Below are 27,141 nucleotides of genomic sequence, written 5' to 3'. Positions count from 1 at the left end.
CATTCTATTACTTTCATTTTAGCAGAATTTTCATGTTTTTATTTACATAAATGGCACCGTGCTCCCAAGAATTCACAAAACAAACGGCCAGCTTCAGAAAATGTGACAGGAGTCTCAAGTGTTACAGAAGTTTTGAGGACTATTGCCATGAAAGGTGTAGTGATAGGAATATACTAAACACTAATGAGAAAGTGGTAACCTGTCAATGTGGACATCTCTGCTTACACTGTACTTGGTGGCAGTCAGCAGGCAATACTAACACATACTGCTAGAGAAACAGCTGCTGCACAATTTGAAGTAGGGATGTCACAGGTAAGGTAGGAAAGAATTAAAGAGTAACATGGAGAATTCTAGCTAAAACAAGGCAATAGAAACAAAATCTCCTCCAATTCTGCTGATTATGTACTTTGTTTTCTCAAAAATGAATGGAGAAAACTACAGAATAGAAGCTCAAGAAAATTGTGCTGTTTACATGTGTTTCTTTAGCCCTAAAACTAATAGCAACAGTGGAAGTTTAACGTGTACTGTACAGTTTATTACTATATCTGTAAATAACATATATAAAGATAAGCATAAAATAATAAATACTGTATTCATTAAAAGATGATTCCATCACAGAAAGGAAGTGTTCTGCTGTGTCAGAGCAAGGTCCTATCTAGCTCAAACTTCAGAAAGCACTGCGAACCAAACAGGCTCTTTTGGAATATTCTTTTAAAAAAATAATTTATTAATTTTTAACAGATTCTGAGTGAATGACAAATGTATCAGCTTATACAGGAATAGGTTCAGTTAGTTAGAAAGCGTTAGTTGTCTTCAGTAGAGAAGCCTCTTCTGGTTAGTCTCGACTAATCACACTGTCATTTGAGCTACCACCTGAATTGATTCCAAATTAATTAAGAATTTCATAGATGAAATTTCTCACAATTCAAGATCTTGTCGGCTTCCTGTTGTGTTGAAACAAAAATGCTTAAGTTGATATTCAGCTTGACTTGAAGAAGGAGTGCTTGGGCTAGAGGGAGGGGGAAGAAAGTGTGTTATATTCAGAACTCTATATTAAGAGAAGTGCAGTCAGACAAGACAGGCTTAAGTGATGTAACAATTCTCTGCTGTTCAAGGAAGCTAATAATCCTGGTCTTTTGCTCAATCACAGCCTTCTGCATCTTTCTTGCATGGCTTTGACACTTAAGTAGTTCTCTGCTGAACAAATTCATCGTGACAATTCAGAGAAATGTTAAGTGACAATGGCTTTCCATCATATTAGCTGTTGAGTCAGTTCAGTAAGGTATTAGGTAAGCACCAAAGTCAGCACAAGAAAGGTAGTATGGTACAGCCTGCTCTTTTTCAGCACCAGCATACTCTTAGATCAATTTAGCCATCTTGTTCAGCTGGATTATAAATGATTCAATTTAATTTTAATGCAGAGTGTATTGCCAAAGTTCATAGCCTCTATAAAGCAGATGTAAGACTTTACTCAGCAGTTTTTAAAAATTCCAGTTCAATACATTCATAAAATAAACACTGAAAGCAAAACTTGTGACTCTAGTTCCCATACCTTTTCCAGTACAGCAAAAATATACTTCTATATACAAACATTTGACTAGTCTGTTGGCTATCAGCTCTGCACATTGCTGTGTACTATGCAAAATCTTTTCGTTCCAAGAAACTCAATCATCCATCTATTTAAATTCCTCTTCCATAAAATAAATTTTAATAAGTTAAACCATGCACATGTTTAAGTTCTGCTCTGAAGAAGGCATCCAACTAATAGACTCCTAACTATATACATATTAGTACTTGCATTAATTTTATTATTTTATATTATTTATCTTAGGTAAACATCATGCATATTCTTGAACCTCTGACAGATGCATCTTTTGATATCTGTTTCTTTAAAGACTTGGTTTAATCTCTGATTTGCTGAACTCAGTGCTAACAGACAATTACCATCTGTTTGCAGCAAAGCCTTCAAAATTCTCTCTTGTAAACTGCACTACTGACCAGTGGATCGATAGCAAACAGCAACAGGAATATTACACACAAAGGCAGCCTTCAGAAAACAAACAGCGATCCCTATGTTTCATGATGCCAGTAAGTACACCTATAACACTAAGTTCTCTTCTAAATGGTTCTTTATGGAGCCTGCTTTGCAGGAGGGTTGGTCTTGATGATCTCCAGGGGTCCCTTCCAACCCCTACAATTCTGTGATTCTGTGACTGTTTATATGACACGCAGATCACAAGTTGGCTAAAGCAAAGCTAACACAAATGGATGTTTTGGAAAAAGGAGGTGAAAACTTTGCAATCAAGCTGAAGAATTCTTAGGAAGAGAGGAAAAGAAAATACAGAGCCATCTATTTTAGATAATGACTTAAGTTTTATTTTAAAAGCTTGAAATCGTTTAACAAATAGCATTAACGAGATACAGTCTCAAGGTCTAACACCCTCTGAAGCTACTGACCTAAATACTCTTGGCAAGGTCTGCAGTCAGGCTCTAAGTAATTACATATCATTATTTTTAAGAGTCATCAGATATCTATTTTTAAAAGTTTTAAACAGATTTCTGTTGTTACCTCCCACTGAAATAAATAGATTGACCAAAATGAGTGTTCAGTGTCACTGTGCTTGATGTAAAAAGGCAGAATTTCCTTCAACATGAATGAGGGAATCTTCATTTAGCAAATACAAATCCATAATATAATTCTTACAGTAAACATACAAAAGAAGCTGTTTTAGCACTGATTATGAAGCATGGTTCAACAACTGAAAGCAAACACACACTTCCTGATGTCAGAAATACCATCTGAGAGGAACATCTTGTCACTTACTAAATCATCAAAAGTTTAACTTGGGAAGGAAAATACAACATTATTGGAATCAGTCTTCTCATGCTTCATGAATACAGCTTTTGGACTGATACAAGTGCACATGCAAAGCACCTCAATCAGCCAAAGTAATTCATTCTTTCAGTTTATGTTCACCTGATCACCTAAGCTAACTAGGCATGCAATCACCCCAGTCATTAAGCAACTCCAGAGCTACCCTAACTAGCAGCAGAAGTGTAGAAACGGGTGGAACTCACAACTACACACAATACTTGTAATAAATAACATATGCTGGTATAAATAACTAGAAATTGTGAAAAGATCTTATAGGAGTTAAATAGCATAAAGATTTAAAATCCGAACTTCAAAAGCTGCAAGCATTTCATGGAGATACTTACAACTGTATCTATCTCGGAATTAGCAGGGACTTGAAGCAACAAAGATATTCACAAATAATTCCCTCAAAGTCCAAAAATAATTACTTCATTTCACAATTGAAGCAAAGCACCAATAGTGTTAAGTCACTCATCTGAATAACAGAAATTCAGATGTTGCAGATAAGCAAGAATTGTTCTGGGTCTCGTTTAAAGCAATTCTGGCTTCAGCAAATCCTTGCATAATTCCTTATGTTTACAGACAGCACAGAAACCAGAAGCAGTAAGCACCCCATGGAGAAAAAGGCAAAAGGCATTCTTTGGGCCCTGGAGAATTCCAGCTATCCCCCAAACCTATTATTAAGACAGGTAGCTGAAACAGAAAAGATCACTTCTCTTTGATTACAATGAACCTTTTTACTACACAAGCAAATAGCAATTATATAGCTACACGTATAAAAGCTGATGAAACAGCATCCTCAGCTAAGAAGCTGCCTTTAATCAAAAGAGAAAGCAGTTTGATCCAAGTCCACAGGCTTTTCAAAGTAAAGCGATACAACACCCCCACAAACTATAAAAGCAAAAAAAAAAATATCCAGGCACTCACTTTTTGATTTCTCGGAGGAGCATTCGAATAAGGATGGCCTGTAGTGGCTCAATCATTAATTTTCTCCACATATCAAGAGCTAGCTGTCAGGACATAACATCACAAGTTTACATCAGTTTAAAAAAAAAAAAACAAAGAAAAAATAAAGATGGATGAACTCCCAATTCCCCAATCAAGATTTAAAAATTAAATCATTAGATACCCTCCTGTTCTCACCTTGTACTTTTTCTAGTACAAAAACTACTGAGTGTCTGGAACCCTTACTGGGATAAGTTGTTTGAAGTCATGCCCATACACATCTCATACATACTTGGACAGTGTCTAGAATGTACCCAGTGTTACATACTCCAGAAGTAAGTAGGCACGTACTCTTAAATAAGACAACTGAAAAGCCCCTGAAGTTTCACAAGCACATGCTGAGTGATGCTGAAACAGAAACACTAGTGCACAGAGTACAACTCCCCTTCTACAAATTCTAAATATTAGACAATTTCTGTCATTTTCTCATAAGACTGAGAAAAACTATAGATAAAAGAAGCCTGTTTACTCTCAGATAAAAAAAAGGACAGATCATCTCAGTATCCAAAAACAGATGAACGGTAATTTCTTCCATTTTAAAGTGATGAACATTGGAGACTGCCTTTTGATAAAGCCCCCAGAGGAATTCAAAGAATAGAAGACATAACTACAGTATAAGGGAAAATGCTTTCAAAGCAAAGACTTGATATATTTGGCCAATGCCTTGCCAAGAAGGTCAAGGAATGTGAACTAGTTTTACTGCTGGGACACTGAATTCACCATAGAAAGTGCTATAATTTAATGCACTTGAACCACTTGAGCATAGGATCTACACTGCTTTCCAGAGCAAAGGGAAAACTTCCATAAACCTATTCCTACTCTAGTAATGAACAGAGGTTAACATCACCATCTCAAGATCTAAAACTTACCCACCACTATTACAGCCTACAAAGATAATATTTGGTCAAGAGAAATGGAAGCAATAGTAGGGAGCAAGATTAACAAAAGGCAATTAGTACAGTTTCAGACATCAGCATCCAGAATGCCTTTGTCAAAAACCAGACTGCCTGCTGCAGTTTCACAGTCTTGAATGTCCATTTAAGCTATTCAAATTTTGAGCTATGGATGTACTGTCCAAAGAGCAGTTTCTGGGAAGCCTGAAGACAAGTGTGTCATCGCCACACCCCCTACTCCCACCCCATCTATGATACCATAAATGTGAGGAGCACTCTCAAAGATGAATAATCAAGCCTACTATTTGTTTTTCTTTGTAAACATATACTAGAGCAGAAAGCTATGGATAAAATGCAAACTAGCTACTACTATCCTTTGGATGATAATACAAAGTGGACTAGGACACAAACTCTGTGTTCCAGGAACACAGTCCAGAACTATGCCCAGCCCCTAAAACAGTTAAACTAACTGCTTTGCACAGAGCTAAGGACTACCTCCAACAATGGTGAAAGAGTCAGCTAAAACACAGCCTATGGAAACAACAAACATTTAGGGCATTTTGAAGACATCACAAAAAGTGTGGCAATATGCACTTTGAAGTTCTGACAAACCTTCACAGATGCCACAAATTAGCAAACCATGCAGATAGTACCGGTAGAATATTTCCTTTCCTTTCCTAAACTGAATTAGAAATTTCCTTTCCTAAACTGCCTTGATCTAAAGCGTATCACGCTTCTGGTGTTTTTCCAGGCTGCCCCCAACCTGTCAAAGGATTAGCAGCTTAACTGGCACTGCCAACTTTTTCAGCAAAAAAGATGCTTCCTCAGGCACACAATCTCTCTACTCTCAACTAAGACAGCAGAGATCTCCTACTTGAAGCAATGAAGTCCAAAAGCTAGAAGAGCAGTGATTTGACAGGTCAAATAAAAATGCATTTTCTACCTTTCCAAGTCAGGAGAGAAAAATATTTGCTTCATTTTTAGAGAAAAACACAAAGGTAGAGAGGAAAGGGGAAAAAAAAAACAACCCACCACCATTAAAATAAGTTACCTACCTACCATTGTGTATTTGTTACAGATGCAAAGGAAAGAGATACACAAAGTATTCAAAAGCTAAGTTACTATTCAACTGCATCTTGGACTGTGGTTTTACTCCAGTTCAGACTGAAGAGATATCATCAAAATCTCCTTAAAGACATACAAAACCATTCTGTTTCAAAAAATAAAAATAAAAAAATAAAAAAAATCTGTGTTTTCTTATAACTGGAAAATTTTCTTTTCACTTTACTTTCTTTTATTACCTAGCTACATGGCTGCAATAGTAGCCAAGAAACAACAGAAACTATGTATACCTCACTTCAGCAGAGCAGAATTGCACAAGGCGGTATATCAGAATGTACCATTACCAGTGCCTACTTGTTTTATCGATATTTAAACACAAGTCTCAATCTCTCCAAACTACCTAAGCAACTGTGGGCATCAACACATTTGTGTTTATTTCTATTACTTCTATTCGTTGTTTTATTTGTTTGTTTTGCTTTTAAGATAAGCCCTTCCTGATACTTAATTGCACAGAATGGCCACTTCTTCTAAGATCTGAGCTGCTACAGCTGAATTGCTTGGACTGGAAAGTAACACAGTTGCTGTAACAAAGCTGCTACACTTTGCAACATCAAAAAATTTAAGTCTAGAAGTAATTTTTCAAGAGGTTACTCAAAGCAAAAGTACTTTTTCTCAAAAATGTTTTCTGCATGGTAACACCACATTAAAAAATGTTTTATTCAAAAAATGATCCATGTTATAACATTTTCAACTGATGTTCTCCAGCAGTATTCACGTTTGCGTTCCCTCCCCACAGGTCACTATGTATCTTTTCTTTTACATCAAAAATGTAATCTTAATTTTCAAAAGATCCAATGCTTACATCTTCCACTGAACTATTCAGATTCCATGACATGGAAAAGTAAAAATTTAAAAGAACAAAGCTGAACAAATAGTGCAGCAGAATAGAGTTTATTTTCTGAAATACCTACCTCTCCTATTTCCATCAATGGTTCATTCATATCCACGCCACCATAACCATACTGAAGATCAGCTTCAGTCAATTTGTTCTTCTTAATGAACTGTGTGTTGAGATACCTAGCAGAAATAAAGATACTCCAATCAAAACCCAGAAAAAGTTAAGCTAGTGATTTTTGAAAACAAATTTGGAACTGCACCACATCTTTACCTCACAAAGGACAACTACTTTCAACCAATGCCACTGCTACCTGCAGGAAATTCTTAAAATACAGACTACTTTCATACCGAAGATCATTATACCATATTAAAGCAGTACTGTGGAGAAAATTAGATACTAAATAACACTCTGCATCACTATCAGCATTTCTTTGGCATCCAATGCAGTTGTTCAAGGAGCCTATCTTTCAAAAATCATCGAATTCTATGATTCTATGAAAATAAAGACATTTTGCATTTGCACGTATAAATAAAACTGCTCAATTCTGAGCAGCCCATACTACAGTGATAGTAATTTATTGATTTTTAAGTGTAGAAGAAAAATCATTGAATATTATGTTTCATTTTGGGTTGTTTTTTTAAAAAAATTATTTGTTTTATTGTTGTCACTGAAGTAAAACATTCTTCTACCTACTCTTTATTATTTTGCATTTCTCTCAGTCTAAAATATTATTTGTTACATTGTAGTTCGGGCACCACAACTTAGGCAGTTATTACTGTTTCCACTACTGCAGAGAAATCATTATCTATTTAAATTATGAATGCATTTTCTACATGGGGGGGAAAGCAGTTTATGCAAGCCTGGCTAACTTCAGTATCCCCAAAGGGAAAGTACAAAAAAGCTACATTCTAAAGATAACTGATCATAAGAATAACTTGAAAATTACATTAAATTATTGAAAATTACATTGCCTCAGCCAAGGCAACAGGAAGAACACTGTACAAAGAACTACAACCTAGAATTAAAGACCATCAAGCAAAATTAATTTCATTTGTTTTTGTTTTCCAGGCAGTATTCAAAATTATGTTCTCAACATGTAGTACTCAACATGTAGTACTCAACATGTAGTACTCAACATGTAGTACTCAACATGTAGTACTCAACATGTAGTACTCAACATGTAGTACTCAACATGTAGTACTCAACGACAAAATCAGCTGAGGAAAAAAAAACGCCAGTCATTTGGAGACATAGTCCTTCTCACTGTGGTACTATGTGGCCAATTCAAGTACTTTGACTCACACATTCACTTCTTATGAAATACAGTAACACTCCTGTCAATATCTTGAATTTTTGTGGGTTCCATAATCCATTCACCTTTTAATCAAGCAGTAGTAGTCTAAATGAAGTATTTACAGTAATTTGGTAAACACAAATGAGAACAGATTAACATAATCCAAAACTAACATCAATAAACTAATTTCATGAGCAGTTGTATAGAATAAATGTTATGAATGCCTAACTTTATTTCAGGATTTACTAACCATATATAGTTTACTTCAAACAAATAAAGTACCATACACGACTCGAAGCTTTGAGATGCCTGGTTCCAGGCACTGAAAAGGGTCAGACTAATGAAGTGCTTTAACTGATGCATACTTTAGAGGCTGTACCAGACTAGTAACATCTGAACACTTCAGGTAGCATGGTATATTTACAAGCAATGAAATCAAGGAGAAACACACTATGGAAACCTTTAAACATGAAAAAACTTAGGACACCAGAGCATGAAGAATAAGGACTGGTGATAACGCAGTGGTGACAAACTGAAACACTGAGGGCTAATCTATTTTCAGACTCCACAGAGTACCATAAACCACTAAGCTACCATCAATAATCATCATAAATTTGAAATACTGGTCTCTGTGGAAGCCCCATCACCTCATACAAAACTTGTGTGGACATACTGAAAAGCCAAAAGACAAGCCTTGTTTAAGTAGCCAAGTTTCTCAATTTTTTTGTTCACACCAGCAAAGTCAGCAGCTACCACCCCACCCTTTTTCTGCTACTCCAGCTAAAACATGAAGTCCTGTGCTCTCCCTACTCACACTTTTTCTCTTCCACTGATATATCTTGTCAACAATTTTATACCAGGCAAATGATCCATCTTAAAACTAATGCATCCACAAGTAAATAGATGAGTTTACTCATCGGGCACTTCTTGCAGACCTACCTGATTCAGCAAAAAGAAGGTGGCAAGAAACAGCCAGGCAGAATCACTCTGTTCACTGGCTCAAAAATACTGAAAACCAACTTGCCAGCATTTACTTCCCTCTTCCCCTGATCTTAACATCAACTCCCAGCACAAGCAAATAACAGAAAAGACATGCAAACAGCATAATCTCACATTAGCTTCTCCACTGAAGCGATAAACTATTTTTCACCTTGAGTAACTACTTGAAATTACTTTTAGAAGACAATCCATAGAGTTCATCAAGAACTTACTGTGGAAACAAGGACTGAAAATGGAAGAAAATACCCATGGGCTCTTACTACTATTGAGACAACATTCATCTGAAACAGTGATCCGACAGCTCAGGCCCAATTCTTTGGGAGTACACATGTGCAGGCTTATGCTTTACTGACTGATCAGAAAAAATGGCAAACAAGATAAAAACATTCAGACTGGCTCCTTTTCAGACTACCACTGATATGTTTCAGTATCCAAACCTCAAAACACAATGACTGAACTTCTTCTCCAGACAGAGGTGATGAAGTCTGCAAAAGTGTTAAAGAACTCTAACACCTATTTGACAGAGGAATACCAAAGAACAGCGCTCTGTGTAAATTAGCAGTTAACATCAGGAAAACGTCTGGAAAACACAAGCATATTTTTGTGGGGAATTTTTCAGTTATTAAGAACTTGGAAATTAACTGAGAAGTTCTTTTAAAAGGATTTTAGTGGAAGAATGAACTCCAAATATTAATTTAACAATTAAAAACGGAGCTAATTGTTGGGATAGATTGCCAAGCCACAGGGTAACATTCATTTATTTGCTATTTTTAGATCAACTAGGGGCAACAATCTAACCACATATCACTGTTCTAAATACCATGACCACACTCCCAAAACAATGTTTTCACATCACAGTAGCTCACAGTGTCCTTGGGGATACAGACTTTGCAAATCCAAAGAAGGATGAGATGTAAGTATTTTATTTTTAACATTTTATTTGGTTTTAGTGGTTTGGATCACACATTTCTGATAATAAACATTATTTGTTTTATCTTATAGCATTGGCAAAGCAGACATCATGAAATTTTGCCTGCATGTAATCAAACCAAGACTGTACCTGTCTCAAGACAGCTCCTCATTGTCTTCTATGTTCTCCATTATAAATTCAAAGCATTTTACCTTCATTAAGTCTTTGTCCACCCATGAATATGACACAATAGTACAGCACATTGCTAAAAATATCACATCTCCTTAAGTAAAAAGTGAGCACCTTCTATTCACATTATTTCCTCTTCTGAAAACTCTCAAAAGCTGAAGAAACTTGAGTGTTTTCTCAACCAAGTGTTTTCCTCCAAATTTGCCTCCACTTCTATGCACATAATCAGACTGCGATGCAATTTTTAATTACAAATTTTGACCTTAAGCAGCATCTATTAGTTTTTCTTTGACCTATCTATGCACGTAAAAACAGGTTAATTGGCAATAGAAGACTACATACAACCCATAATCAATTGGTCTCCTAGATTATAGAGTAAAACGAACAAACAAAAAAGTTGTTCCAGCTAGATCTCTCAATTTTCACTTTAAAGTACCAATCCTATTCTATAGCTTGTGCATGTAAGTGGCAAATAAAACAAGTAGCTACTTATACTATTGCTATCTATACTGATCCTCAAAATGACACATGAACCTAGCAGAATGACATACAGAAATAAACCTAACAAAGTGTTGAGGAAACTGCTTTGAGGAATTCACATCAAATGCAAGAGTGTGAGCAATTTTCACAGGTCACTGCAAGCGTACATGGATAAAGAAGGGATAAAGACCTCATGACAATATAGTTCATTGTTCTAACATAACATAAGAGGCAATTAAAGCCATAACAAACTACAACTAAACATTACAGTTTGTTTTTAGAAGAATTCAACTAATTTTTCAAGTTTTTCCTTCAAGCTGCCACTGTTTAAAATTAAACCACTTTGCACGCTATAGAACGTATAGGCCTATACACTTAGTAAATACGTGGTAAAGAAATGAATACATTACTGTACAATAAATATTAATAAAATCACTATATTTTTAATAACTTACACATGCAAGTACTTATAAAACTGAATAATTTTGTTCTTTATATTTCTGCTATACTTCTGAGGCACAATCCCAAAGATCCAATAACATCTGTGCAGTCAGTCCAGACAACAACTTCAGTACAGTGCCACCTTTTAGAAGAATACCTAATACTACGAGCTGCATCACTACAGAGCTGGTTAGCATCAGCATAAATGGCACCGGAACATCAGAAACAACAGAAGGAGACTACATTAGAAAGGGTAGGAATCATCCTGGATAATTACTTCAGTGGTAAGCAGCAGGGTACAATAAAACCTACTGAAGCATCACTGTTCTTTTTTCCCCTCCACTTGGTTCTGCTTCCATAACTACATTCTCTCCAAAACTGACACAGCATATGGCTACTCTCGCTCTCCTTAAACACTCTTCAGTTTAAGAAACAAATCACAGAAATAATACCAGAAATGTAACAACTGATTTGCAAAGCTTACCTGTATAAACAGTCCATATAGTCTGCTCCTTTGCTGTATTCTTCCCAGTATCTGTGATACATAACCAGTACTTGTTCTTCAGATTCCAAAACTCTCTGTGAAGAAATAAATGCATGCACACACATCCCTGAATTTAGCAAGAAAACAGTACTGATAAATTGAAAGCTGTAACAGGATTACTGTTTTAGAATAACCACAAAAGCAAAAAGACCACCACAACTACATGTCAGCAACTCTGAAAATAACGTTGTTGCTATGACCTGAAAACTAACAAGTATTACTATGCAGTTTTGATAAGCCAACTACAACACCAGTTGTTTCACTTTGCATTATAAAAGAAAAATCTCTAAATACATTAATTTCCTATCTGTCTTTACAGAACAAGCATGGTTCATAGCCTTGCGGCATGCTGGTAGATAACTACAGAACCACCTCCTCACATGCCAGCACACCATCTTTAAACCCATACAGCCATGTGGCACACCAGAACAGCCACCTCACTCACTATAAATATTTAAAATTGGTATTCACTTGAACACTTATCTGAAAATCCATCGTATTTACCAATAATCCTGGAATTTAAAAACATTTAAAAGAACACAGCTATGTGCAAACTTAAACACATCACAAGTTCTGTAAAACTGGGCACAAATCTTTTGAAATGTTAGCCATTTATGTTCTAAGAAGCTGCTGGTGTACTGAAGTTCTCAAAATGAATTCAGATTTTAAAAAGAATACTGTTCAACAATTTTGATTTAAACAAATTAGTATGATTCGTGAAGGAGGATGAGATCCTCAGGATCAGCTCCGGAGTATGCAATGTTAAACTCCCAAGCAGTAAAAAAGTCTGCGCAACAACTACATAAAAGAGGCAAACTAGCAGACTAGATGGAACCAAGATTGCTTTCCACTGCAGTATGAACTTCACAAAGTTTTTCCAAAATTAGTTCAAAGACAAATGGTGGGCAGTCAGTTTAAGAAGTAGACATATGCTATCTACTACTTCCCACAGGTTCCATTGAGCTGGCACCTGCCTGCCTAGCCTAAATGAGCTCATCCAGCTCACTAAATAACTGAGTTGCCTGACAGTTCTCTGAACTGATTTAGTCCACCAAAGCATCAGAGGTAACCTCTCCACAGCCTCTACCCATTACAATGCCCAGCCTATCCTGTAAAGCATAATGTACCCAAGTTCAACAGTACTCTCAATTCTACATTCTCTAAATAAGCTGTGTCTTTGGTGTCTGTATAAATCTATTCCTCCTTTTCATGAAGTACAAGGATATACTGTTCATCCATCCTATACGTGCAATGCGATCTCTCAACTTCAGGTTTTGTTGTTTTTTTTTTTTTTTTTTTACCTGATGACACAGAATTTACAGCTATATCAATACAGAAGTATTGTTACATGTCATGATAAATAATCATTACTTCCTCCCCCCCAACTATTATTCTTTACTTTATTTCCCACATATTTCAGAAGTTTTCTTCAGTAGAATACAATCTGTCTCCAAGACATCAGAGTGAAGTTTTATACTTAACAAAAGGCTAATTACAACATCCAACACATTTGCAATATTAACACATTTCTATAACTTGTCTGAATATGAACACTGAACAGAAAAGAACAAACTTAGTTTTCAAGCCAACAATGAGTATATAGAGCATACAAATACAGACAGATCTCTTATTTTTCCAGCTATATATTCTCCAGACCCCTGACATCTCTAATTTAGCCTCAAAGAAACCTGCACAAAGTTGTGTGAACGCCACAAAAACCCTCCACAAAGTTGACAAAAGGATAAGCAATGCCAACACACACATTGTTGACAAAAGGATAAGCAATGCCAACACACATCAGTACTGTGTGGGTTACCTTGTGCAAATGGCGTACATGATTTTCCAAGAAAATTTTTGTCTCAGTATAAAGTCTCTCTCCGAGAGGTTCAGGATAGGCCACACACAAAGCATAAATGTCTCTGGGCTCTGAGTCAAGGTTTACATCTGCTTAAAGCGTGAGAATTCGTGAACGTAAATTTAAGATTTACAGGAACTCCCCCCCGCCAGTTATGTAAAAAAACATTTTTAAAAGATGGAGGACAGAAGATTAAATGGATCTTTTTATTAAGTTTGCACAAACCCTGATTCACAAAGACTCTAAGCTTACAGCATCAATTATCACCACCTCTCTTTTAAGTAGTGGAAGCTGAAGGAATGTTAGACCTAAGATAGCAGAAATTCTGACAGCCCCGTGCTGACCTGACTTCTACCACTTATTTATCACATGCAAAAGATGTATTTATCTAAAAGCAAACATTCATCTGAAATAACTCTTCTGTGCCTGCAACCAGTGTGAAATTCAAACTCTTATTTTTTAGATAAAGGTAACTATTAGAGAAGTGTTAATTGGCCAAAGAGTATGGAGCTTCACAACACTTCACAACATGAAGTGAAGCCAAATTCTAATCCCTGTGCTTGCCCAGTTCCTTCTCCCCCTCAGATCCAAACCAGTTTACTGCCCTTATTATAATCCCCACAGCTTCCTAGGTAGAACAATTCTGTGGCACACTGCAAATTATGTTATCACAACAGTGATTTGGACCAATAAAATTTTGGTTTATTTAACTATCATTTTAGTTATCTTGTTTAGACCACACAGCTACACAGAATCATTACACTTGCTCACTTGAAGGGCAGCAGCAAACACTTCAAACTGAATTATCTTGCAGAGCTGTATCAAGCTAGAAAAAAAAGTCACTTGACACACTCCTCCAGTACCTTGTCAGGAAAATCATTCACAGTTAAGAACTTTCAATAAAGTCAAGCAAAGCCAAGATGAAGCTTCAGCTGATATCTCTGGGAAACACACTACTTCTGAAAAGTCATTAGAATGATTTAGAAAATAATCATGCTTTGTCATTAAGTTTAGGCACTGTATAAAACCAGTCACATTAGAAATAAAAGTAATCTACATTAAATCATTAAGTTCTTTAACAAAGAGAAAGCACCAGAGCTGCTTTCCTCTAATCTACCTTAAAAAAGCATGTTTCTGTCTAAAAGGAGGAATAAGACATAAGGACAGCTGACAAGTTACTTGCTTTATCTACAGAACAGCATCAAGCTTTTATCAGTTTTTCCCAAAGGCATGGCTCCTCTTGGACACAGAAGTATTGTTCAAAACAGAGAAGACACTGATGTAGAACTGAATTGAAAAAGCCTTTACATGGCAATTGGACTCCCAGAGAACCAACAACTAGTGTCTGCTATTGACTGAAGTTATTTCATCCTTACAGATCTTTATCAGAACTCTCCTCATAATGTCAAGTAGTACTAAATTGAAACCTCTGTGAACAAAACACACAATATTCACTGCATTGTGCTATACCAACTTGCAGTGGTAACCAATAAAACACCACAATAAATTTAGCATCACAGAACAAAGGGTTTTCTCAAACTTCGTTCATATAGAAGAATCACTCCTTATAAATCACCTCTGAACAAATGCAGTCTAAGGGTGATCTGCAGGTGAATGCATCCTCAGTATCATCCAGACTGCAAGCTCTTCATCCCAAAAGTAAGATATCTGAGGAAGTAAATTCCAGAATTAGTAATCCCAAACTACTGCTGAGTCAACAGGACATGACTTTTCTCTTTAGATCCACGACACACTACCCATTTGGATCACCAAAACAAAGTTACACATAAGTGCTACAGGAATAACTTGCTTTGAAGCGAGAGGAAATGCACAGCCCTCATTACAACAGCACAAAATAGTAATGGCAGCTTATCTGACAACAACAGCAGTTAACTATCTGAGTTCATCTTGCCTCTGCGCCCAGGCTTTGGCTAGGAATCCTGATGACCATTACTGCTGCAAACACTTCTTAATTGTAAAACAGCTATTTAAAAACAAAACCAGCATCCATATGTCATAGAAAACATACAACTTCCAAATAAGCTTCTCCTTATTCTAGGTAACAGTCAAACTTCAGTGCAAGTGTAAAGAAATGGAGTCTACCACTGTTCCTTGACACACGACACTCAGTTTGCATATCTGCTGAAAATAAACCAGTAGCTTCACCACAAAAGCACTCCCACAGACACCTCACACACCTTCCTGCACCTGCCAAACATGGAACTCCACACAGACTCCCACTCGCTGCATGGTAAGTTCCTTCAGATTTCTACAAAGAAGTCAGCAGCCTCTGAAAGGTATCACACAGTAGCCTTGCTACACAAAGTTTACATTCTCACTCAATTTGTTGCAGTTCGCTCACCTAGCTATACCTTTTTTGGTCAGAATACAATTTGAAGTGCAAGGTTCAAAAGGTGGTAAATTTCTTAATAAATGTATACATATAAATATATATATATATACACATTTATATATTTGAAGGATGAACCACTGAAAATTCGTCATTCCATAACATCATTCCATAAAATTCCATAAACTAAAAGCATATTTCTTCTGTGCTGCTGTCCCTTAGAAGATGAGAAAGGAGCCTTCACTGTTCAGTAATTTATCTTTAATGCTAAAAGCCATCTGTCCTTCCAGTCCAGCTCCTTGTAAGGAAGGCTGAGGAAGGTCCAAGGAAGCTGAAGCCAAACCACCGCTTAGGGCCCTCCAAACTGTGTTGAGCACAATAAAACTGTGCTGAGCACAAGAAAATCAAAAGCCTTGTGCTATATAAGTGCTCCAGTGCTGGCTATTGGAGGAGCATTACCCCAGAATGGTGAAACTTAACCAATTCCAAACAAAGGAAAAAAAAAGAAAAAGATTATTATCAAGAAAATACAGTATTCAAGGCAACCAGTGCTCACAGTGACTGCCCTTGTGGATAAAGTATCTATGTAAGACAAAATATTAACATACAGCCTTGAACAAATCTAACGATCGAAGCAGAGCACTCTGAGAATGCCTGTGATTCAATCTTCCTCTGCACACGTGACTACCAAAATTCACAGAGCCCTCAGTCGGAACCTCTATCACATTGACTTTATTTACTCTTCCTTTCCTTTGAATTGGTTCCTGTATTAAGGATACATGATTGTACACGTCCAGATCAAAAGTTTCTGACTCACCATTGGATACTTGTAGAACAAGGGATTAACAGAGAGAGAGAGAGAGAGAGAGCAAGTACACAGAAAAACAGAAAGAAGCAAGTTGTCAAGTTAGAGGCCTTACAAACAATTCTGTTTGCAGTACAAGCACACCTCCCCCCACTCTAAATACCAATCATCCTATTTATTTGGTTGGCACAACAGTCAGTTCTACTGCTGAAAAAACATCAAGACAATTACAGGAAGATCCTGATGTTCTACTTGCCCAAAAAGTCATAATGCTAGACAGCAGTTATCAAAGTACAGCTATCAAAGGTATAAACCACCACTCCCTATTCAAGCTCGAGCAGCCTCTTACTTTAAAGAACACACTCTAAGCAACTACATAGTTATAAGCAAAGCCTCAGAAGTTGTATTAGGCACGTATAATAACAAATTCCTGTAAATTCCATCTCAAATAGAGAGATGCAACCATCATGCGTTTACTGGGCAACATAACAACTCCAGAAACACTCTTTTTCTGCAGAGAACCTGAAAGGAAATCTGAAGGTCAAAGGTGGTTTGAGATGACTCACAGTTTAAATAAAGTGACATATGGTCTTTCAACTCATCTTCTCCAGAAGATTCTTTAACTCTTTATACAATTGGGATTCTCAGCTCATTGCCATTCTAGCATTTCAAATTTGAGATGAGCTATGTTTAAAGATAAGCTACGCTTAACAACAAAGTTACCAGAGTTACAAAGAAAACACTATATTTACATCAAGTTTTTGCTAAATAGTAACACAAGAATTAGTTCTAGAAGATGACTGCACATTACAAACCTCTCAGCCCTAAAATACTGTTAGTCGGTGCACCCTAACTGATCTCAGCTGTCTCAAGCAGCACACGAGAAAGCGATCACTTAGAATCAAGCTGCAGCAGATTGAAATCACATTTCTTTGCTGCTTAACAGTTTATCTGTTGTTTCCATGTCATTATTGTCACTACAGAGAAATTACACAGATCAAATGTGCAAGCAGCAACAAGAAAAACAGAGTAAACAAATATTTCCTTTTTTTTGTTTGTTTGTTTGTTTTTAAGTCAGATCTCTGGAAAGGACAGATACATACACCAATCCTAACACCCCTCCAGATGCTTAAAAACACATTACAACTAAATTAAACAAACACATAACACACTACAACTAGATTAAACTCAGCAGAGAGCAAAAAGCTGTCATAGAACAAGGTATGTTTTAGGAAGACCTGGCATTTAAAACTTATTAATAATATCTTAGGGATTTTTTTTCTCCTCTTTTTACATTTAAAACCCAAGAAAAAGCTTTCACAACAGCTGTATGTAAGAATGGACATGAACAGTTTATGTTAAAACATACAGCTTGGTCAGTGTAGCAGAAGAACTAACACAAATTCAGCATTGGAAGTTACAAGTCATAGAAGCTCCTCGGGCCATTCTGCCATAGAGAATGCTCCAAAAGGCTCTCAACTGTGCCAAATCAGACACTAATAATGCCACCTTCCCAGGAACATAATGAAGAGACGACAGTAAGTAAGGTTTTAAGAATTACATGCTAAACGACTCTTCCAAACCTGCTTCCTGAGTCTGCTATTCATAAGTGCTCCCTTCCTGATGTTCAATCAACTGAAGTAAATCCCAGAAGAAGATCAACAGCAGGCTTTGCATATTAGTCCACTTAGAACTTCTTATATGGAAGCCCCATACACACGAGGAATCAATCCAACATCCCATTCAACTACTATCTTAAATTTTAAACCCATTTTGGGCACTGTTTTAATACGGTTGGTCTCAAGCTACAGAATTTAACAACTTACAGAACACTGAAATGTGCAGTTGTTAAAATCTGCTTAGAAAAAAATTACTACAGCACAATTTTGCAAGCATGGAAATACACACATAATTAATGCTAGAAGTCTAAGGTTTGGTGTCTAAGACAAGGTGGAGAGTCGTGCCCCCACAAATCAGTTATAGAGTTTTAAAATGAAAGACCTTTTTAAAGATTACTGTACCATATAACTCCACAATCATCTTCTACACAGACTACGAGCAAGTGAATTTGTATATACCTACAGATACACACTAAAAATCACAGGCAAATGGGAAAGCAATTCTGAGAAATGGTGACGTGTTCAGAAAGAAAGAGTTCAGCTCCCACATACAGAATAAGCTCATGCTGTAATAACATACAAAGGTCTTCCCAGGATACTCTTATTTCACCTGCTAGAATTAGAGAATTGATATATAAATCTAAACCATTCTTCCACCTTATAATCAAACAAAACCTAATCAGATTGCCAGGGAGCAGCTATAAAGCCTCCAAAAATTCTCTAATTATTCACCACAGTGTAAAGGCTAATGAATGCACAGACACAGGGCACAGCTTTGCTTCTTTAAAAAGAAGCTCACTGAAACTTAAGTTGTATTACATGCCCATTTTAAATGCAAAATCAAAACTATTCACTATAGCATCCTTTGTGCCGTTGTAATTTGAGCAGCAAGACTATATGATTGCAGCTATGTTCAACTCTAAACAGTTCAGGAATAGAGAGCCAGTAATAGAGGTAGAATAAGAAAAAAGTCTTTTCTATAAGCCTATAGAAACGACTAACATGGTAGTCAACAGTATACTTAAAAGTGCAAAAGAAGAAGACAGGTTTAAGTGAAACAGAACAATCCCACCATCTCCTAGATTTAGAGATTTGGATTCTGTTCTGTCACAGGTGCCCACCCCTGCCACACAAACACTTGAACATACAAGTAAAACTCATTATCAAAAAGGGGAAATTTACATACAGTTTTGTGAACAATCTTAGCGCAAGCTTAAGATTGATATTACTGAAAGCAAGTAAAACTCTGACTTTTTAACACTGTATCACATCGAGCACTTCACGGGTATGAAGCATTTCTCATCCCTTTGGCCACATTTGCTGACTCATGCACCTAATAGAAAGTATAACCTTAAGATGTGTTTCTGACCAAGACCACTGAAGTTGTTCCAGAACAGAACTCCACAACGCAGGCCTTCTGTGTGCCAAACATATCACACAAACACATTAAGATTGTCACTTAAAGGATACGAGAAGCGGTCATTCCACGTCGCTCTTTCAACATAATCCAACATAACAACAGCTTTAATTGTTGTTAGAAGTTTGTTCCATGTTTCATCGAAGTCAACTACTCGTGGTTTCAAGGACATTGTGGGGTTTTAGTGTTAATCTGTGGAAAAATTAAATACATCAGGCAACATCACATAATAGTTTTAAAAAATACATTTAATTTGAATTTTTCAACTTTGTACGCTGCACCACATCAGCACAGCAATACGAAGGATCCCCTCTCCCTGCTCATCCACCTTCCCAGACAAGCTCTTATTTTTAACACGATGGAAGGGAATGCTGACGTTGTATGAATCACCCATAACACAACGCCAATCTACTTAACAGCACCACGCCTTGTGCAGTTCAGCACTTTACAAAACTTCCCATTCAACAGCATCAGATGAAGAAACTGATTTTCCTGTAAGTTTTTCTCCAGTTACCTCTGCACAAAGGCTGCTTCAGCTGCAGCAAGGAGAACCCAGAGCAGAAACACACTGAGAAGAGGATCTGGTTATTTGAAGTTACTGCTGTCAGCACACAGCCTATGTTCACCTCAAGCTTTCATGAAACATTTTTGGTGTTATGTTAAAAAAGCCACGAAACACAAAAGCTTTGACCAAGACAACAAGAAAACTCTTAACACAGTGTATTATGCACAGCTTGTGTAGCCTACTGCACTGTGCAGCAGGACAAGCAGTGAATTCCTTCAAATAAAACATGGCTCGAAAATACAGAAGTTACATGAAGATATTCATATAAAAATACTGGAAGAGATCTATTGGAAGAATAAAAATGAGTGACTGAAATAAAACTAAAGGAAAAGTAAGAGAATTAAAGAGAAGATGTCCTGAGAAAGACAAAAAACAAAACCATCAAGGCCTCCTCTTCCTGTGTTTCTATTTGCCTCTGTTCCATGCACCCAACCCAGCACGGATCTGAGGAGTGACATTCCAGACACAAAGCATGCCCAGATCCCACCCAGAAAGATATCACCTTAAGACTGGAAGAAAAGGAAGAGCAATCCTACTCCTATTTTATTGAGACAGACAGGTGATGTGTCACCTGCTTCCAAACGTTCATAGGCAGAAGGAAAAAGAAGAAAGCCACTGACAAATAAACCTGTAGCCCCAGACACATCTATAAAGGAAAGAAGCAAATGATAGATTGAAAAGCTATCTACCCATGGGAGCAGCTCACTCCCTTAACCCTGCTGGCTCTTTATTTCTCAAACTGCAGGATATACAGCTTCTCAATTGAAAGAAAAAAATACTAATAATGTCAGATGCAACTTTTACACCTTATGTCTCCAAAACAGCACCCCAATTAGTTAATTAGGCTCCCTGAGCCACTATAAACTCCTGAACTTCAGAAGGTAGTTTTCCTCTCTCTGCAATGCAACAGTTTCCGCTTCAAGTGTAATCTATTTATTACCCACATCTGCTTAGATTTCATGAAGAAACTGAACAGCAAATAACATCAAGGAAATTGTACATGGCCTGGGCTTTAAGAGCTTCACTTCTTCAAGCAGAAGAAATAAAAATCAATAAGTGACACATAAATACTCTCAGTTCTGCTTAAACGTATAAACTGTTATATTTGCAACATGGCCACTACCACTTCTGGTTACAAAAAAATCTTTGTCAATCCATACGTAGCAGCAGCAGCAAAAAATCAATGGGAACTGACAAAACAAACTGATGTTCCCAAAAGGTTAAGGTGAAATGTGCCAACTGTTGCGTGTTTCAAAGAGATGTGAACCCTGGTAAAAACAAACAACTGCAGAGCATAAGGAGGAAAAGAAGCCTTCACCCAAAGCCTTCAATATTATTCTTCTGGAAAATGCAAAGATACCTTCAGGTATCCCAAGAAGAAATTACTCTAAGCTGAGGGGGAAGGAAGGCTGAAGAGAAAGCCCCACAGTATGTCACAGCAAATCTGTAACATCGTACTTAGTATCACCAAAGCATATAACACATAAAGCACTGTGCACGCATGCAGGCATTCCGGGATTGGATGGCCTAAAACAGAGCTGTCTGGAGTTGGGCAATCTCTTCCAGCTTTCAAGTCAATAGGAAAGTAAAATCGGTTTTAAAGCGTTAACAAATCCAGTGTAAGTTTTTCTGCAGCACACAGGGCGGGGGTTTGTGAGCTCCATGCAGGCGGTGCACAAACACAGCACCACTGTGCTCCAAACACTCCGCACTGATCCACGCAACGTTGGTGGTAAAAGTTACACAAGAGCAGAATATCTGCCCCGGGGTTTTCACCATCCGGGAGTGGGAAACCATACCCGTCCGACAAGCCCTAAGGTGTGCAGCTGCCACGGAAACCTATTAAGGCATTGGGACAACGAATGGACGGTGCCCCCTTCGTCCGTCTCGTCAAAGCGCCCCGCTGTCACGCCGGTCGCGTTTGTTGACACGAGCACACGCGCGTTTTCAGCCGCCGCCGCATTCCTCGTTCGGACGCTGCGCCCGGGGAGGAGTGGGGCGAGGAAAGGACCGGGCGGGACGCCCCCGCGCCACTCCCAGAGCCTGAACCAAAACGAAAGCGGCCCGTGACGGCCACCCGGCCCGCGCCCCGCCGCACTCTCCCGCGGGACAGAGCCCGTATCGGGATCTCTCGGGCGCGAGCGGCCCCGGCCCCGCCGGGGCGACGGCTGCGGGGAGCGGCGGCCCCGTGGGGCGTGGCGCGGGGCCCGCGGGCAGCACCCGCCCGGGCAGGGCCGCGGCGCCCCCACACGCAGCGCGGGGCCGGGGACCGCCGCCTCCCAGCCGAGCGCGGGCTCCCTGCGCTCAGCGCGGCGACGCTCCCGGCCGAGGGGCGGCCGCGGGGGTTACCTGGCGGCACGGGGCCCGATCCGCGCCGCCGCCGGCTCCCTCGCTCCCTGTCGCGCGGCCGCGGTCCTGCCCCGCTCCTCGTCCTCACAGCGCTGCCATTACCCAAGCCGTTCGCCCCTCGCGCCCCGCCCCTCGCCGGCGCCGCCACTACGGGTGGGGGTGAGGTGAGGTCAGGCAGCACAGCCCCTCTGCCGCGCCGCCCCCGCGCCCCTTCCTCACCCGCAGCACCGCGGGCCGCCCGTCACCTCCACCCCGCCCCGGCCTCTCCCCACCGACCGCAGGATGGACGGGGGAGACGGCTTACGGCGCGCCGTCACTTTCCGACCGCGTTCCCCCATCGGAGGAGACAAATTTGGTACGGCCCATGCTACGGCAAGCGCGGGCGGCCTCAATACCCTGCAGCGGGGAGGTCGAGCGCCGCACGGCGCATGTCTTCTTGGGCTGCCGCGCACGCGTTGCGCCTCCATTGGCGATGGTGCCCTTTCCGTGCATGCGCGGCACGATCCTGTGTGGGGCGCTGGAGCCGGGCCTTACGCGGCCCGAAATGGAGTCGGGGTGGGACGGGGTCGCTGAAAGCGTTACTTTGCAATTGATTCACTGTCGCTCTACAAACTGTTCGGCTCAGGGAAATCTACCGCGGTTCCTGAGAGTAGGCATTCCCCTCTCCAAAAGAACTGTCGGCATAGTTCCTACAGAATCAGCCGCCAGCGCATTTGTAACTGTATCCCTTCTGAGGGTAAAGATCGCTCTTAAGGGTTCCTTTAACAACTTCTGGGTTACAAAGAAACAAGTAGCATCTCCCTAGGCTGTTAGATACTCTTTTTTCCCTCAGTCGCAGGAGAGCCATCCTCCCTCACATACTTTTCATTAACTATTTTGTGTTTCCTCTGCCCACCTGATAGGAATAAAACCAGAAATACACAGCTGGTACGGGGAGACTGGGCTCTGAAGAGTGACTCAACAGTATTTTATGTATCTGTGTTTTTTGGAACAGGCTTTCTCACACCTGGGATGCAGCCAAAAGGTGTATTTCTATATGCGCACGTAAAAACCCACTGACATCAAATTCTTAAATACCTCCCTGGTTCTGGAAATACGTTGTCTGGGACACGTCTTGAAAGACAAGTCCAGTTCCTCAGCAGTGCAACAGCAAGCTTAAATGTGTGGTGAATAAGGAGGGACTTTGTTACAAGATGGAAAATCAAGTTCTAGAGATACATGAGTGCTAACCCTGTAGTCTTTATCCAAAAAAATCATCATCTGAGTGTATTTCTGTAACTTTGTAAAACTATGTAGGTGTCTGGTTTATGTAATGATCATTACAGCACTACAAAATGCATCAATTCTATGCATATGCAAAAAGTATCAAATCTAATTGACCTTAAATTAAATTTTATTTTAAAAATAATAATAACAATATTTAGGCTCTCAGTTTGCCAGTGGTCTTCACACAGACAGCTGTTAGTAAATAAATAAATAAATAAATAAATGTCAGAATCAGGCAAGTAGATCAACAGGTAGAGCAGCTGTGATACACTCCATCTGTTAATGTTCACAGGTTCAAAAGTCCAAACTAAGCCCTCTGAAAATCATGTTGTGTGGTTACCAAGCCCTCAGCACCAACGTTTTCTATGGAAGTGCTCCTCTTGTGTCACCTGGTGAGTGTAAATGCAGCTAAAGAAAAAGCATCAAAACAAAAATGATTATGTGATAAATACCTAGAATGCTTTTCTGGGAATCTCTCCATCAATTCACTGATGAATTCATCATTCATTTGCTTTCAAGTAATGAGCTATGCAGGATTCATTCATAGTAAATGCATATGCTACCTTAACACTATCTATACAAATGGTATGTGTTCTGTGGCTATCAAGGCTCCACATCATTCTAAGCAGTAGTGCAATATCTTCTGAAATTTCCCTGGTGTTTATATGTGTGTGCTCTCTCTTGTCTAATATTTATGATTTTCTGTCTGTTTGTATTTGTTTCTTTTCTCTTATATAATTAATTCTTTTGGCAGGAGCTGCCTCTTCTCCTTATGTTTACACTACATCTAGCAGTGTTATTCTGGTCCAAAATTAGGAATGATAAAGCCTACAATAATAGAAATGCTGTATGAAATATGCCAATGTATGGCCTTACTGGAAATCTGACAGTCCACATTCCCCACTTTCTCTGTGCCATTTTCAATCACCATCCATGTTACTGTCTGCTACAAATCCCATTGTAACAGTGGGACCAACTAAATGTGTTGATCTGTGTTATCAGTGCATACAACACTATTACATTTATGTACTTCTTCTAAATGGTTTTTTTAATGTCAACATCTTTCAGTTCAACCTAGGCCCATCCCACAGAGTATAAACAAAGTATGCTGAAGATTAATAACAAAATACCACATCGTATATCCATGTAGTGTAACATAGTAGCAAACACTTCTTTATACTGAAAATCCTTCAAGTTCATTTTAATATTTTCATCAATTAGAAGACGTTTTTTAGGTGTACTTTTATGTCTAATAAGCCCCAAACCATAAGAAATTAAAACATTTTGGCTTTTTATAAACCACAATACAACTTATCCTTGCAAAAGTGAATGGATAGAGTAAATTCCTAGTCACATCAATTTAACTTCAAGCATAACTAAGAATTGTTTTACTGTTTTACCTTGCTTGAACACTGTTATTAATTACAGCGAGTACTCATGTGTGAGTGACTCACCCCTACACTGTGATTTCCTTACAAACTGCTGACAAAGGCTGGTACTCCTCAGCAAAAAGAAATCAGTAAGGGACACCCTTTATTCATAAAGGTCTGGATCATCCTGGCTTGTACATGTCTGTCACCCCACTCATTCTTTGTTCTTACTTCATACTTAACTACACTGTGAGAAATACTTCCTACAGTCTTTACAGTATTTGTTCATTCTTATATCGCTGAGTTACATTTTTACTTATTACTGTGTATATTTGAAGTATTATTAATAGCATCGACACCTCATATTGTAGTAAACAAAATAGTTCATTCCTTCCTGCATTTGTTCCAGGATGTCTGGAAACTCAGGTATGCATTGCTGCCTTTGTGATCAAAGCAAACAAGGGGAAAAGCCGAGATGCTGACTTACAATTAAGCAGCAGGAAACTTTATTCTCAGTGATAGGGCTGGATACATGGAAGCAGGAATGAACCTTTATTTCATTACAGGCATTTTTGCACAAGACTTCTATTGTGGCTTTGTCTTTCATATGGTGACATAAAATATAAGCATGAATTAAAAGTACTTTTGGGGATTATAAAAACACAGCATTAAAATACTTTTCTTGTATCTTTCATTTTTAAAGCTATGAAGAGTTTTAATGTGTGATTTTATTTGCTTAAAATTCTTGAAAAGAAATGGGAGCTCACTGCGATGTGTCCACTAGATGGCAGCGCTTCATCTATATATAAAAAATATATATATTTGGAGTTTAAATTTGCACATCTATAAACAAAATGTGAACATTTCATTATTTATTTATTTGTTTGTTTGTTGTACATGAAATAAAAAAAAAAACAGACAGGAATTGAACTTCCTCAAACAACGTTTATTAGTTAGCCACTACTGCGTTGGTTCAACTCCCACATTTGCTCTGTCCCTTCGCAGGACCTGAGAGTGCTTGAAATAAGAAGAACACAGATGTGTTTTTTTCCTTCATTACTAAAAATGAGCACCAACTTATTTTTATGCAAATGCATTAGATGTATGTCTGAGCAACCCTCAGTAATCTTCCTTTTCATATTTTTTGCCACAAAGTTATCAGCAGTAAAATTCTGGAACACATTATTGGCAAGCAAAACAGCATAAGCAGAACTTGTATCTAGAGATCTGTGAGTTACAGAATTTAACAATAGCTCTGAATTAAAACAGGTGCATTTAGAGGACTTTTAATATATGAAATAGCTTCATATAATGAAAAAACAGCCACGTGAGGGCAGTGCATGCAATAGAAGGAAAGTCAGACAAGTTAGAGTAAACTGCATTACCTGTACGTATTCATGATTAAGAAATACATTTGTCTAAATGTTTGTTTATGCAACCAGTCGAGAACCAAACAACCTGGCCAATGTAAGTGTATACTCCTCTCCTTCCTCTTTAATTTAGAACTTGTTCAACTGCCTTCACATAGCAATTCATCCTTCTTTTTTTCTTTTCTTTTTCTTTTTTTTGAGCACTATGGGTACTTTTTATAAGTATATAGCATACTAAAATCATATGCAAGCAATGATATTAATAATCACAAGGAGATGCTTGTGAACACAGTGATGTAGTAAATAAGTGTTGCTTAACAGATGTTACTGAGTTGAAGAGATCTGCTTATTTTTGTTTGCAAGACACAGTATTCTGAGAAAATTGCTATTTATATTGAGTGGTTCTACTACAATAGCAAAAATATAAAACATTGCACATTGTTATTTCATATTACAGTGTGTGGTGTATATAGACAGAGGGGGAGGAAAAACACTCAAGCTCAGTGACTGCACCATCCTTAGTGATGTTGAATTCTAGACAATACTACTTAGCTTTGAGATGAGGTGAAGGGGGGTGAAGGAGGG

The 27,141-nt window shown here is 38.4% G+C and overlaps 1 protein-coding gene across 8 annotated transcripts in view; it reads right to left on the bottom strand.

Moving 5' to 3' along the window:
• Positions 1–22,914, bottom strand: part of CUL2 (cullin 2) — a 46,040-nt gene extending 23,126 nt beyond the window's left edge. For 2 of the 8 annotated variants that reach the window (NM_001389310.2, XM_046921738.1), the window contains exons 1-7: positions 22,551–22,677; positions 19,690–19,828; positions 13,407–13,509; positions 11,531–11,625; positions 6,807–6,912; positions 3,803–3,885; positions 923–1,009 (exon numbers count right to left, since the gene is read on the bottom strand). In NM_001389310.2, the coding sequence (NP_001376239.1) occupies positions 923–1,009; positions 3,803–3,885; positions 6,807–6,912; positions 11,531–11,625; positions 13,407–13,509; positions 19,690–19,808 (593 nt within the window). In that variant the 5' untranslated portion in view covers positions 19,809–19,828; positions 22,551–22,677. Of the gene's footprint in view, positions 1–922; positions 1,010–3,802; positions 3,886–6,806; positions 6,913–11,530; positions 11,626–13,406; positions 13,510–19,689; positions 19,829–22,000; positions 22,678–22,769 lie in introns of those variants that run through there. The other 6 variants (XM_015281339.4, XM_046921748.1, XM_015281337.4 and 3 more) reach the window with 5 other exon arrangements.
• Positions 22,915–27,141: the final 4,227 nt, after the last annotated feature.

Source organism: Gallus gallus, chromosome 2 (genome assembly GCF_016699485.2).
Source record: "Gallus gallus isolate bGalGal1 chromosome 2, bGalGal1.mat.broiler.GRCg7b, whole genome shotgun sequence".
NCBI lineage: Eukaryota > Metazoa > Chordata > Aves > Galliformes > Phasianidae > Gallus > Gallus gallus.
This window is presented reverse-complemented; position numbering and strand designations above follow the sequence as displayed.